Consider the following 15,115-nt stretch of genomic DNA (forward strand, 5'->3'; position numbering starts at 1 on the left):
TGGAAAGATATATTGAAATCGGTCCACATTGAAAGAGAAGCGTTTGGATTCAAAACCATAGTTTAACATGATGGATATGTCAAGGTGATGGATATGTCAAGGTGCGTGTGTGTGCACGCATACGTGTACGTGTGTGTATATGCACAACCTACAGGTGCACCATGGTATTCCTTGTGAAGTTGGAACACGTTGAAGGGTGACTTGCTCATAAGGCAAGCATCGCAAGAATATTCCTGAAGCGTACTTGGAATAAGCCGGGTGTAATATTGGAAAAAAGGAAAGAAAATGATGAGCTGGACGGCTGTCCGGCCACGCAATCGCAGACTTCAGCATGCACGTGTACAATGAGGCCGCCTACGGCAGCGGGCGGCTTCACACTGCCGCCCCTTCCAATTGCGTGTCGAAATCCTATAAGATGATTTATTTATATTCTGGGAGTTGGGTGGCGTGCCCCAATCACAAAAGCGAATTTCCTAACGTCCTGGGTCCACCACTTCCTCACATCAACAACAACGTCGCCAACGTGCATGGCAAACCGACTACTAAATCCTTTCCAAACGCCGATTCAGTTTTATTAACTTTTAATTACTCCACCTGCAGTCAAGCTTACACAATGCATACCTTGGGTTTTCTTGATCAAACAAGTCTACCTTGTCTCAGAATCAGCATCAGCATCAGCATCCTAGCTTAGCACTGCAACGTTCCCGCCATAGCCGAAAACTGCACACATAATCCTTCAAGCTTACCGTAACTACTGCAGGTTAGAAGCTTTCAATTCATGGCTCTGCTTCGATTATACGTAGCTTAATTACGCTGTTTTATATCTTTCTTTTGAAACGCCTTTCTTGCAGAAGAGGTAGAGATTGATTTTGATATTTGAAGCTTGATTGGAGAAATTTATACCCCTAATTTGATTAGTAAAGTGGCTTATTGATTACAGAAGCGGCTTGCTTTGATTTTATGTACGATCCCCTTTAATCCAGTAGCTTGTAGACACAAACAAACAGATGCAGAGTTCTTCTGCTGCTAATTAGTCTTTTACTATTCTATGTGATGGGAAGAAAACGCATTGAATGCAAGAAGAAGCACCGGATCAAGCTTCGTACGATTAGAACAATGGTCGAAACCAGAATCTCCGTTTACTGAACATTTCTTTGGAAAAAACACACACTCACACAGTGCGTACACATAAAAATAGGCCACCATTTTTCACTTGTTCAGCGCAGTCAGCCTTTTCGTGTTAAATGCATCTGATTTAGTACTAAGAACCTGTTACCATTTAAGCAGGTTTGGATGGTACCTGTGAAATCAATAGGTTCTTACATAGCATTGATGTTTCGCAGCGTCCTCAGAAGAACTCTAGGAAACAAACATGATCAACCATTGAATGTTTTTGTGTCTGACCAGAAGATCCGACCTGGTGGTGCTGCTTCATCTAAGACATGTGTTCTTTGCCACATTCTGCATCATCTCTTCCTAGCTAATGTCTCCTGTTTATGCCATTGCATTCTCATGTCATTTGTGCGCGTGCTTTTCATCTTAATAACTGCCCTGGATCCCCAGTGTTTGGGAATTATATTTACCGAGCATTAAATAATCCCTTTCTCCACCATGAATTCAAGAGGAAATTCTAATTTTGAACAAGTATTTTCTTATACTTCAATCTAGTTATTACTAAATCTTAAACATCAATTGGAGAAGGCCTTTATAATGCTGAACAAGTTTTAGGCTAAACTAAAGCTATCTTTGGGTATGAATCTTGTCTAGGATCTTTACATGGGCAAATAGACCCTCCCAAATCTTAAGATGTTTAGAACCTTTTTTTATTTATTACAAAGTTGTTGTCAGCATGTGTTCTCCTGTCTCCTACCTTGAAAGCAGTGCTTTAAAAAAAAACGACAACTTAATGTGTCTTACCAACTATAATTAGGGAAAAAAACGCCTAAGATTTTTTTTATTGCCCTTATTTTAAGGATTTATTATATATATATTTTAGTTATAAAATGGGTTTTGTGCACTAGGGCCTTTGTACGTTACGTTAAGAAGCTAAGAGCTATCCACATCTAGTGTGGTCTTTTAGTAATATGCATGGTGCACTAAGCAGGCTTTTTTTATATGATAGAAACAGGATTTTGTGTATCTCAGTTGTTTGTAAGATTTTTAAAGTGAGACAGATCTATACTGTTTCTTTACCAGGTTTTATAAGTGGACTGTACTCAGTACTCTCTTGGAAGTTGTAGGAGTTGGCGCAACTCTGAAGAATCAATTCAAAGGAAATGGCAGAGACTCCAAGATTCCATGTTGTTGATTGGATAGCCTTAGTATCATTGGCTATTCTTGATGTTGCTCTCTATTTGACAGTGCATCCGTTTGAGCGGTTTGTTGGAAAGACAATGTTGGATGGTCTCATGTATCCTCTGAAGGAAAGCATTGTGCCTTCTTGGGTTGTACCTGTAAGTATGGATGCTTCTTAACTTGTGGTTGTCTATTAAACAAGTAGGTACTCACAGCTTCTGACCTTTGTTTCAGGATGTTCTATGCTAGAGAGAGAGTCCACACTTATGTTTGTGTATTTGTTTTTGCAAAATTTGTGCAGATCATTGTGCTTGGCATTCCAATACTGGTTTTCTTTGTTGATTGGATAAAAAACAGGAAATTTCAAGAATCTCACCATGCCGTTCTGGGTAAGCTTATGTAAAAAAAAGGGATGCTAATTAATTATTGTACCACATTTTCAATCTATTTAAAATCAAGTAAACTAGCATTGTACTTGCTTGCCTTCAACAAAAGTCATGTACATTATCATTGTCATTGTTTGAAAATAAAAACTAGGGACTTAGACTAATTATGGAGAATCACATATCCAATGGAGTATATATAACACACAACCACCCCACTAGTGCTCACATAACCCAGTTTGTAGTGTAATTTTTTCGGTTGATATTTTTAAATTTGGGTTGGGATTCGATGTTGTCTTTAATTTTACAATATATTTTAACTATAAATCCTAGCATTTGTATGATTTTAAGTGATTTTCAAGTATAAATCTAGTTAAGCCTAAGCATTGCCTTTCATTTTAAGGGTTCAAGCACTAAGCCCCACCTTTTACATGGGCACACTTTCCAACTATGTTCTACTTTTGATGTAGTTTAATACGAAGAGACTAATGCATAAATAATAAGAGCACCCCTACTGAAGTAATCTATTGTCATTGTTTGGAAGGGACTTAGAGTAAATAATGGTGAATCACACACACCATTACTAAAAAAAAAGTTTTTTCAACCCTTAAAATTAAACACAATGCGTAGTTTAATCAGATTTATGTTGTGGTTGGTACTAAAAATCATCCTTGTTTCTTACAACAACATAGCATATATATATATATAAAAGAATATAACACACAACAACCTCACCTTTTACTATATATATATAACACACAACAACCTAGTGAAAGCTGAGGCTTTTGTGTGTGATATATATTGGAATATAACACACAACCACCCTCGAGCAACAACCTCACCTTTCACTTGCAAAAGTAGCCACAACAAAGCACCTATAGAGTAGCTTTATTCTTTTTGGCATTGACCTAGTCAGTCTATAAATGACCTCTCGGCCCACTCTCGATAGCTATCCTGATCTAATTTTGTAAAGTTTTCCATAGAACAGTTAAGGGAACCTAGAGTAATAGAAATTGTCAACACAATTTTTTCTCTCATATATATCCTCGTGGATGAAAAATGAGGCAATGCTGCCCACAAATTCCCAAAATCGACCAAGAGGGTAAAGAGATGGCCAAGTTGAAAGACGCGCTTTACCAAGAGTCTAGCGGTATAATTTGTAATATAATCGGTAATACCCATCAATTATAAGGTACAGCTTCTAAGTGATAATTATTGTTGCGTGGGTCTTTTTTATTTGCAAATGAAGTGTAAACATCGCGTGCGAAGCGTGTTTTAAATAAAAAGAGGGGGGTTTTTTGAACTGCCCGATGCTTGTATACACGGGGGGAGGCTCAACAAATAAATAAACCTGGACTAGCATTTTTTTTTCCTCTTTAAGGCACCCTTAGTAGATTTTTAAATCGAAGCCTTTCTTTTTAATCGACGGGTAAAGTTATTTATGTCCTCATAGAATGCAGGGGTAGCTTAGTTTTGCACAGCTGTTATTTTATTTCTCGTGTCCTCCTCTGATTTGATGTGTACTTCGCTAATCACAATTCCAGGTCTATTATATGCAGTGCTGCTAACAGCAGTGCTTACAGATGCTCTCAAGAATTCCGTTGGACGGCCTCGACCAGACTTTTTTTGGCGTTGCTTTCCAGATGGTAATGGGGTGAGGACAACTAGCTTTTAGTAATTAGCTGTAACCGGAGCTCGGTATGAAAGGTTCTCTGTCCAATCGGAAATGTTTTCTATTTTCTCAATGGAATTTGTTTTTGAACATCCACAGGTTTTCAACCAGACGACAGGTGAAGTGCTTTGCAATGGGGAGTCGAGTGTCATTCGTGAAGGACGCAAAAGCTTCCCAAGTGGGCATTCATCTTGTATGTTCACCTAACTCAGCAATAGTGATGCCTTTGATCTGCAATGTTATGGAGCTTCGAAGTGTTAAACTTGTGTTTGTATAAAAGAAGCTTCTTCTTCAGAGAGACTTTGTGGATTAACCATCCCAATACAGGGTGCTTTGCAGGATTCGGCTTTCTTTCGATGTACCTGTCTGATAAACTAGAGCTTTTTGATCGCAAAGGCCACGCTGCAAGACTCCTGATTGTTTTGGCTCCACTGGTCTTAGCAACAGCTGTTGCCGTAACACGATTAGATGATTATATGCATCATTGGCAAGACGTCTTCGTTGGCGCACTTTTGGGTATGCGTGAACCTTTTTACAGAAGAATCAACATACATACTTGTCTTGTGAAGCCCTCTGTTGGTAGGGATTTATCGTGGGCAGCTTATTATTTTTTATTTTTCTCAGGTCTGGGCATGGCTGCACTATCCTATTATCAGTTTTTCCCAGAGCGCTACATGAATGAGCATGGTTAGTAGGTGCTTTACGGTTATACTTTCTTGATTAAAATTAAAGCACCTCATCTGTTCTATACTGATGCAATTCTTGGTCTCAACAAAAACGAGCAGATGCAGGATCAGTACATCCTTCAGCTCCTGCTGTGATTTGGGACAGACCGCTGTTGGCCACACAGGAGGACCTAAATGGGAACGTATAGGAAAGCAAGGTTGCCGCCGGTGACGCAGATTAACCAAAATGGGCGTCCATACAAAAGGAGAACCACGTTCTGGTTGTAAAATCTAGATCACTCTCAATATATTTGTTATGAGCCCTTTTCATAAAACTAAAGGTGGCAGCAGTCTCTGCATATTGTTATCTTCACACCGGACAGTACTCCGTTACAACCACATCTGATGTAACTAACGTTCCACCCTTGTATATTAAGGGCCGCAACAACTTGTAAATCAACTATTGTGCAATACGGTTAGTTTATATCAAATTGTTGGTGTTTCATGAGCTCCTCGGTTGGTGCTCTGGAATGGTCGTCGTGATGTTGTGCCTCAGACGCCCTGTACTGGCACCCTTCCCTTTCCTTCTGCTAACGATTACTCCGCACCTGCAGCAAACCCTGCCTCCCCTTTCGATGGGGGGAATGAGGGCAGAAGCTGCATATATCATACGGCCCTCTGAGGGCCGCTCAACAATAACCATCCTAGTAGGCCTCGTACCTACAATAGCCCAGCCGGCATGAACAGGCAATAAGCCTCCTAACACGATCGGGGGCTCCTGCTCGAGACTACCCTATTGGGCTCCTCAAACAAGGGGGGCCAGTCATTACAGTCGCCTCAATCAGAACCCCCACACGATAGGGTCTGCTCATCTACTGGTGTGGGCCCCCTCCAACAATGGGGGGGCGTCCGGGGCCGTCCCTGTCTGCTGAAATTGCCCCATCCAACGATGAGGGGCCATCATTATGCCCTACCGTGTCCCTATGATTTTCCTGGCGACTCAATCTCTATCTGCTGCAGAATTAGCCATTGCACCCTTAATCGATGGGGGGCTCTACCTTTCCACTCCTGAACTAACAGCTCTGCTTTGTTTGTACCCCCCCTCAAACGATGGTGGCCCTTATCCTATATACTGTTCAATCCACCCACTTTATCATGCCCACCTGTACTGACGGCGGCAGCTTCGCTGCCTATTCAATTGATTGCTGCCGTCCTATCTCCTACAAAGGAGTTTCTCCCGTCCCCAATCCCTGGAGTCTGGACTTCAATAGCATGCAACATGCAATGGTGTTCCATCTAAATATGGCTACCATGTGTGGACGACCCAGAATCAGGGGCCTTAGTAGGTTGAGGAAGAAAGCCATTGATTGGCTGTGCTACACAGACATGAGAAAGAAACAAGAACAAAAAACAAAAAAAGAAGAACTTAGGAGGGAGACAGTTACTATTAAAACGGTATTCTTGGTTTGTATGTTATAATCGAGTAAGGTATTTATAACTTTTGAGACCGTGGTGTAAATGGAGCCTAGATAATAAGGCTTATACGCCAACACCCCCATAAGACTTATTGGGAGGTTACTTGTTACAGTGCTAAGAAGGCTAGTATGATTACATCAATTTATGCCTGGATCGAGGGTATGCTTCATAAGAAGCAATATGATGACTTTGGATTTCATCCTCACATGGGCTTTGAACTTGGCATGATCAGCATATAGTAATAATTCCCGGGCAGCAGCATCACTTGAGCTTGAAATCCTTCATTAGGGGGCATTTGAGCATAAAAGGGGCCCTGTAAGGATCCTTAATTTTAAGGTTAAGGAATTAAAACTAATTTTATTGAGGCGTAAGGAGACAAAGCTCATAATAATGCCTACTTTTGGGCCTAAAAGTAAGGGATCTCTCTAATTTTCGAACTAGGATTCTCTTTCTAGCCGTATTTGAAATTCTCCCTATATTTCGTTTCTTTTAATCATTACTATTATTCATCACATTTCCTACCAACCTTTGCAATAAGATTCTCTCTCTCTCTCTCTCTCTCTCCATTAGGGCCAAAAACGTCTCAAAATGGGCTGTGTAAGGAATTTCGCTAACTTGCTAATTAGTAGAATGTTGCCGGTCAAAACGGCTCCAAATTTAGCCGTTTTGGATATTTAAAGCATATCTATCTGATTGAATACGTATCTAAGTACATATTTTAAAATCTAAAAAAATATATCGTTTTCATGCTATTCTTTAATGGCTCGTCTCGAAATTTGTCCTCTTTTAGTGACTGCGCGGCAAAATGACCATTTCCTCCAAACGCGCTCTCATCCATTCTCCAAAAAAATTTCACTCCTCTGTTTCTCTAAAAATTTCACAAGCTATATCTCATTCTCATTCTTCTGTGTCTCTCATGTTCTAATAGCTCTGCTTATATTTTTAACTCTCTTAGTAATGAGTGATACATCTAATCGTAAGTTTCATTTGAATATCAAGCTCAACCAAGAGTATGCAACTACACGGAGTGTCTACCAAAGATCCCTTTCATGTGCAAATGAAGCTCAACATCTTCGCAACGAAGGAAAGAAGCATATTGACCTATGGACAGATGGAAGTCTATATCCACCGGATCCCAAAACAGGAAGGTATCCTTCTTTTCACACACCACATGATTTGATTAGATTTGTTGGTGATGGGGTGGATGGCTTACTTGGTTATAGTTCAAGACTATCTCAATCACATATTAATTATGCAGAATATACTACATATCTTCAAAATACTTCATCTTTGAATACAACAAAAATTATAGAACTTGAAAACAAAATAGTGTCTTTGAAACAAGAAAATGATCAATTGAAAACATTAAAAGAAACTCCAATAGGGTTAAGAGCACGAGTAAAACGAATGCGAGATGTAGTTAACTTAACAGAGAGATCTGGACAAAGAAAAAAAAGGTTAAAACTTGTAAGAGATCATGTTACTAACCTTCTAGGATTTGACATGTCTAATGCTCAGGAAAGGGTAAGATTTTTGAATGAGCTTATGAATAGGTCGGATATCTTGAAACTTTTGGAACTTCCTGAAAATCAAACTCAAAAAAAAACTAGTCTTTCAACATCTATTAAAAGATATGGACTTATTAGTCCAGCCTTCCCAAATGCAAGAAGTTTGTGACACAGTGGGAGTGAGTAGAAAGGGATACAGAGCCATCTCTAAAACCTGGTTCAGGGTCCTTAAGTATTACAAAATCAAAGCTTTTGGGTTGCCTAGACCTCACAATGTTGGAAAATATAGAACTCTGTTGAATGAGGAAATTTCTAAACATTTCGGAGAGTATTTTCATATTGAGGGAACAATGCCATATGAGAGACAAAAAAAAAATCATCTTTTGAATACAACGTTTATAATAATATTTGGATGAACATTAGAAAAGTCCAATCTTTTATGGTGAGATATTACAACATAAGAGAAATAGATTGTGAAGGAAAACTTGTATTTGTTTTAAAATTAGATGAAGCTCAAATCCAAAAATGTCAAAAAATGGAAAGAATATCTATATCCCTAATGAATAAAGCATTGTACTATAGTCAAGGTAAGCTTGATTCTCCATACCACAAAACTCAATCAGAAATGGAGCTATGGTGGATTGGATCAGCTCAGGTACCAGTAGAGAGTCATGAAACATTAAAGTGGCTCTTCTCACAAACAGACATTCCTTCAGTTATTCAGAGCCAAAATACAGGTGAACACCTTCATGTAGACGACATAGGTGATTTCATTGTGGAATGGCATTTGAGTGCCGACCTCAAGGCGTTGAAGTGTATGTTTGGTGTATGTGGAGGAGTAAATACCAAATATCCATGTCTTTATTGCATGGCAAGCACAGGGACAAGAGAATGGCTTGCAGAAAATGAGATTGGAAAACCACCATCCAGAAATAATGTGAATGTTGTCGATTATCCAACTTCTATTAAAATATGGGATCCAATTCTACCAATACATTTAAAAAATGTGCATATATGTACATTGCATGCAGAGATAAGAATCTTGGACAAATTGCTCAGACTTCATCTAGACTATGCATATTCTATTAAGCCGACTAAACTTGCAGATGAGTGCATAGAAAAATGCGAAGCCTTGCTCTCTCAAATGGGTTTTCATGGTGGGGAAGTGCATCTTAAAAAAGATCCTGTTCTTTCTGGAGGTACAGGTGATGTTCTGCAAGATGTTTCAATGGGAGGAGCAAAAGCGAGAAGATTTTTGAGCAACCATGACACCAAACAAGTCAATGCAATGTGGAACTGTTGGAAACAGCTATGTGTCATCACCACAAATGTCAAAAGTAGACCAGATGTAGCCAACAAACGTATGAAAGTTTGGAAAAAACTCGATAATTTTTTCAAAGTCCTTAGACAACAAGTTGGTTCAAATACTTATGCAGATGATTTCAAAAAAGCAATAAAGCTTTTGATCAAAGCTATCATAGATGCCTGGGGAGAAAAAGACATAACTTATTACTTGGTGAGTGTTCAGACTTATCAAAATAGTTAAAATATAAGTGTAATTTCTTAAATGTACTAACAAAAAATTATCTTTGTAGCATATTCTTTACTTGCATGGACCATATTTTGCTACAGAAGGACCCCTTGCAACATGGAATACACAAGGAATGGAAAAGTCTCATTATCAAGCGAGAACTTCCTTTTTTAGATGTACCAGAAGAGGAGGAGGTGGTCAAAGAAGAAGCAATGCACTTAAAGAATTATTCAATTGGAGTCTACAGGAGGCAATTACAAAGGATGAGATCAAAGACCTAGCAATCTGAAACTACACCAACACCTCAAGACAGAGACTAATGATTACTAACACATTTGTACCTCTAACAAAATATTTGCTGAAATATAATATGTCCTTGCAAAATATTGTGTACATTAGTTTTTGATTCTCTTGGGACTACTTGGCATGTCACCTCTGTATCTCAAAAACTTTCTCCTTCTATAACCTCCAAGAAGTTTGATATCTGACACCTCAGCTGCATAGCTAGAGTAACAAAGAAAGTATCCTGCTCTTGAGGCATTGAAACCTGCAGCATATCCAAAGATTCTAAGAGCAGCAGCTCTCTCCAGAAGCAAAACCTTGTTAGCATTTATTTGAAGGGGAGTGTATCCCATGAACCTTGACAACACCTTCAAGGTAAAAATTGGCAACTCAGCATCTTCAGAGAAGTTCATGTGGAATGCACAGAACACAGCCTTATCCAATGTAGGCAAGTAGTGCATGAGAGCAGATGAAGGCCTTCTTGACCTTGTGTCTGTAGATTTCACTCTGCTGCCTCTAGCTCTTCCTAGAAAATCATCCTTATCAAGCAATTCAATCTGCAAGACAAAAACCTCAATTTAAAAAAATTACAATCACAATAACATTTTACAAAAGATTAAATGGAAGCTAACTTCTGCAACTCATCCTCAATTACTACTTTGTCTTTCATCAAGTTGCATGAGCCAACCCTTTCCACTTTATCAGAATCTGCCTGAAGCTTGAAATCTCTGCCAAAAGACTCAATACCTAACTCAATACGCCTGTTCTCAAAATCCTCATCTCTCAGGGAAGGTTTCCCCTCATCCACTTTTTTAAGGCACAAGGCAAGTGCATCAGTAGCAGGGATAAATGAGTGGTCAGATGTTTGCAAATCAAGTGCCAAAAACTCTTCCTTTAACTCTACTTCTGTATCAATAAAGTCTTTGGCCACTTCACAAGCTTCTGAAATTGCTGCAATACAGTAGTCTTCTCTGATATTGAAGAGACATTGAAGATAGGACAGAGGAATAAAATCTTTCTCATTGATATAGAAGAAAGGAAGGTTTGGAAGAGTAACAGAGGATTCAGATATGCTTGCTTCCTCTGAGGGCTCTTCAGTAATAGTGAAAGCCCTAAATTCTGCAACATCAAGATTGGCACTTTCTCTCTCCTCAGCTTGAACATCAATTTCTTCCTCTTCTAAAATCTCACTTTTCTCTAACTTTGAGACTGTGGTGACATTTAAGTTTTCTTCCTCATTCTCTGCATCAATTTCTGGTTGTTGCTCTTTATCCTGTATTTCTGCTTTCAAAAATAGGAAGAAAAGAAAGGAGACATCCTTGGGGGACAAGGTTGCAATGCTTTTTATGGATTGGACAAGAAATTGATGAAGGGCATGTAAAAGAGGTTCTATTTGAAAATCTACTGAACCTCTTTGTGACTTTAGCTTTCTCCACTGACAGCTGTGTAAAATCTGTAAGGTGACAAAAATCATGGCCTCCGATACGAAAACAATGACCTTCAATTGACATTTCAAATTGTTTGTACTCAACTTCAATAATGTCCTTAAGCTTCAACAAAACATCTGAAAGAGAAATCCTTGGATTGAATATCTCCACTGCATCAACGTATATCTTCATATCATGACCATATTCTTGCAAAATAGCATTCAAGAGTTTTTCACTTGAGCTTTCTTCAACAAGTTCATGTCGACCCACAACACTTTTACTCATTGAGATATTTGAGAAAAATGCTTGAATAATTCTGATGAGCCCGAACGAAGCGAAAATGAAAGGTCCAAAAAAATTGGAATTCCTCTATCGCTTGGTGCGGGCTTTGGCAATTCCAAGGTCCCAGAAAAAAATATTGAGTTTTGAAAAATAGGGATAGGAAGACAGTACGGTGCACAGCTTGATTTGACGCAAATAAGTGGTCCAAAAGCGTGATAAAAAGCTCTATCGCTTCGTTCGGGCCACCTTATTTTTTTGTCTTATTATACAAATCTCTTCATCGGGTCTCTTTTTTTAAGCTTCAATGGCAAGGACAAAACAGACTGCAAGGAAAGTCTACCCACCTTTGGAGACTGAAAAAGCTGAGGACAAACCAGGAACTTCCAAACAAGAAAAGCCTCTTCCAAAGCCTCGTGCAAGGGCGACAGCAAGAAAGAGATTAAATTATCAGGTGAAGTCCTTAAGAGAGATAAGAGCAGCACAGAAATCTACTAGTCTTCTCATCCCTCGACTGCCATTTACTCGGGTTGTCAGGGACATATCAGAAAGGTTAGTTGGCAAAATGAGAAACACAAATCTTCAGAAAGTGCGATGGGAGACCCAGGCCCTCATGTGTCTTCAAGAGGTTGCTGAAGATTTTTTAATCGACTTTATGAATGATGGCTACATTGCTGCTGCATTTGCTCATAGGATCACTCTTATGAGCAAAGATTTTGTGCTTGTGTCCAGACTAAGATATAAGTTTGACAAAGCTTTGGAGCCCATTCCAAGTCAAGATATGAGAACTTTTGAAATTCTTAATATCCCTCCAGCAAGGCAACCCAAACAATCAGTTGTTATTGAAGATATTTCTCATACTTATGATACAAGAAAAGCTCAGGATATCAAAGAAGAAGTTGAAAAAGAGAGAGAGCAGGAGAAGATTACAGAGGATGCCATTCTTTCTCAGCAAGCTGAAATTCTCCATGCATCCAATTCAGAGCTTTATCAGAATGTGATAGGTCAAATGATAGTAGATGTGTCCATGCATGGAGAGGATGAGGTTTATTGTGACATTGCCCCTGAAGACACAAGTATGCTTGTGAATCACAATATTGAGATATCTGACACAGTCCTCTTCATCTGTCTGAGGTTTGTGTGGATTTGCTTTTGTTCTCTTGATGAATTTCTCAGACTCCATATTTTGTTGACATGTTTTGATTGTATCTCCAGATGTCTTATGAGGGATCTTCATGAATCAATGTCTGTGCAAGTGACCATTCGTGATCCCCTTGTTACACAGTGCCTTTTCAATAGGCAAGGGGATCTTGCAAGTTTTCTCAAAAACTTTGATATACTTACCTGCAATTACATTGTATACCCTTATGTTGAAGTGTAAGACTCATACTCAATTATCTTTTGCCTATAATAGACATTACGATATTCATAACTAATTGCAGTATTCATCTTATCACAGAGGCCATTGGAGTCTTATTATGTTCAATCTATTGGATAGAGATGTGATCTTTATGAACTCTTTAGCATCCATTCATGGGAGAAGTAAAATATAAGAATCAACTTTTCCATGGTTTATGTTCCAGAACAATTTCTTGTATGTTTTCAATTATTTGGTTGACCCTCAATATTTTATGCTTGCAGTGCTGCCAAACTTATCTTGAGTTTTCTAGGTTCTACCTATGTAGACTACAAACTTGAAGATTTTAAGTACTACAATCAGGAAGTTCCTTTGCAGAAAGACTCAACATCTTGTGGATGGATGGTGCTTGCTAATGCTTGGAGATATCTTGAGTCAAGATTTAGAATGACAACACTTACTGTAAGTTCATGAATGAAAACCATTGATTGATTTAGTGAATACATTTAGTGACCTATTTTCTTACTTTCTTATTTTCTTTTGTCTTAGTTACATGAGTATCCAGATTCTTGGGTAAGTTGGGTAAGGGAAAAGGCAGTGTCCATGGTTTTGAGCAGATCCATCAATCCATATGATCCTGATTCTCCCTTTCCACCTAATAAAGAAGCCAAGGATACAACTTCAAAGAAAAGGAAAAGGGAGAAGAAGGAAAGCAATGTCAAGGATGACTCATCCAAAAAGGAAAAGACCTCTGCCAAAGAGAAGAAGAAGAGAAAGAAGAGCCCTACTAAGAGCAGATCTTCCAAGGGGAAAAAGAGCCATTCTAAAGAGAAGACCCATTCTAAAGGAAAGATCCCTCAGGCTATAGAGAAGAGCCCTACCCCTCCTGCTAAAGAGAAGAGCCCTAGCCCTCTTGCTAAAGAGAAGACCCCTAGCCCTCCTGCCAAAGAGATGAGCTCTTCACCAGCTCAAGTGAAGACTCCTATCAAAGAGAAGATCCCTAGTCCTCCTGCCAAAGAGAAGAGCTCTTCTCCAGCTCAAGAGAAGACACCTATCAAAGAGAAGACCCCTGTCAAAGAGAGGAGAGCTTCTAAAGGTCTTCCGTTTCACTCACCAGTGAAATTTAAAATTCAGAAGCGTCGTTTATCCAACAAAGGTAGTAAGAGGGCAAATGTTAGCTCTCCATTAAATTTCTTTTTCATGTTCCCCAAGAAGACTGCCAAGTCTCCAAGGCCAACCTCCAAAGAACCTTCTCCAAAACCAGACCCCACTGCCAAATCTCCCTCGCCAACACCTGAAGGTCTCAGAGAGGAGCCCATCTTACCACCATTAGAGGAATTCACTCTCAAGTCTTCCTCTCCAACATCTCAAGAGCTGAAAACTCCATAACTTGAACCTCAATCAGCAAAATTTGATCGAAGCAAACAGAAGAGAGAAAGATTCTCTAAAGATGCAGGGTCATCTCATGCCAAAAGGAAAGTTGATTTTGTTGAGTGATTCCACAAATTGGCTTTTGTTTTGTTCATTTTGTCCATATGAACACACCCTTTTAGGGACAATATTCTGTACTTAAATTCAGTATCAATAATTTGATATTCAACTGTTAAACCTTGTTCTGTGTTGCGAACAATATGTTGTGAAGAAGTCAAGACGAAATCTAGCAGAATATATTGATTACATTATTGGAGAAATCCTTTTCAACTATACAAACTTGCCCTTGCAAGTGGCTCAAATACAACTTTTTTTGGGGGGAGACATGTGATGCATGAGGTTACACTCTCCATCCTTGTACTGACAACAATATCATCTACTTTGAATCTATATTCAGGTGATATTTCATCCAGAAACTCAAGCGACTCTCTTACATGTTGTAGTCGCTAGTTTGATGTTACTATGAGTTTCCTGGGATCTATGAATGGATGGACTATGATGTTAAATTCAAACTCTGGACAATTCTCTTCAGAATCCAAAGGGACCCAACTACCAAGCTTGCTTTTCCATCTCCTATAGTCATAGCCCAAAACTAGGGATTGGCAACACAGTTGGTATGAGATAGACAAAGAATTTGGGCTTACTCTACAACTGATATTGTCCCCCATATGAAATGTTTCCTTGGTACTCCATCCTTCTCCAAGTACAGTGTCCAGATCAGTCAGAGATAGTCTTCTATTAAGCCACATCGTTCTTGTCCTCTCCAATTCCATTGTTTTGAAACATGCCACAAAGACATGTATAGGCAA

General features: G+C 39.0%; 1 protein-coding gene across 2 annotated transcripts; it reads left to right on the top strand.

Annotated features, from left to right (window-relative positions):
• The first annotated feature begins 523 nt into the window (after window positions 1–523).
• On the top strand, window positions 524–5,506 carry LOC147610105 (putative lipid phosphate phosphatase 3, chloroplastic). 2 transcript variants are annotated; one of them, XM_086787083.1, is made up of 8 exons: window positions 524–760; window positions 2,241–2,453; window positions 2,597–2,684; window positions 4,223–4,332; window positions 4,450–4,543; window positions 4,678–4,866; window positions 4,975–5,037; window positions 5,136–5,506. In XM_086787083.1, the coding sequence occupies exons 2-8, from the start codon at window positions 2,277–2,279 to the stop codon at window positions 5,222–5,224; spliced, it is 810 nt and encodes a 269-aa protein (XP_086643209.1). In that variant the 5' UTR covers window positions 524–760; window positions 2,241–2,276; the 3' UTR covers window positions 5,225–5,506. The 2 variants fall into 2 exon arrangements, with proteins under 2 accessions (XP_086643209.1, XP_086643208.1); XM_086787082.1 differs by having other exon boundaries at window positions 525–760; window positions 2,197–2,453.
• The last annotated feature ends 9,609 nt before the right edge of the window (window positions 5,507–15,115 follow it).

The sequence above is a fragment of the Cibotium barometz genome, chromosome 50, assembly GCF_041138505.1.
Source record: "Cibotium barometz isolate CiBa-2024 chromosome 50, ASM4113850v1, whole genome shotgun sequence".
Taxonomy (NCBI): domain Eukaryota; kingdom Viridiplantae; phylum Streptophyta; class Polypodiopsida; order Cyatheales; family Cibotiaceae; genus Cibotium; species Cibotium barometz.

Bases quoted from the DNA above. Each gene is read 5' to 3' on its own strand.
- LOC147610105 (XM_086787083.1), top strand. From the start codon at position 2,277: ATGGCAGAGACTCCAAGATTCCATGTTGTTGATTGGATAGCCTTAGTA. The intron at 2,454-2,596 runs GTAAGTATGGAT...AAATTTGTGCAG, and splicing joins TGCCTTCTTGGGTTGTACCT to ATCATTGTGCTTGGCATTCC. The intron at 2,685-4,222 runs GTAAGCTTATGT...TCACAATTCCAG, and splicing joins ATCTCACCATGCCGTTCTGG to GTCTATTATATGCAGTGCTG.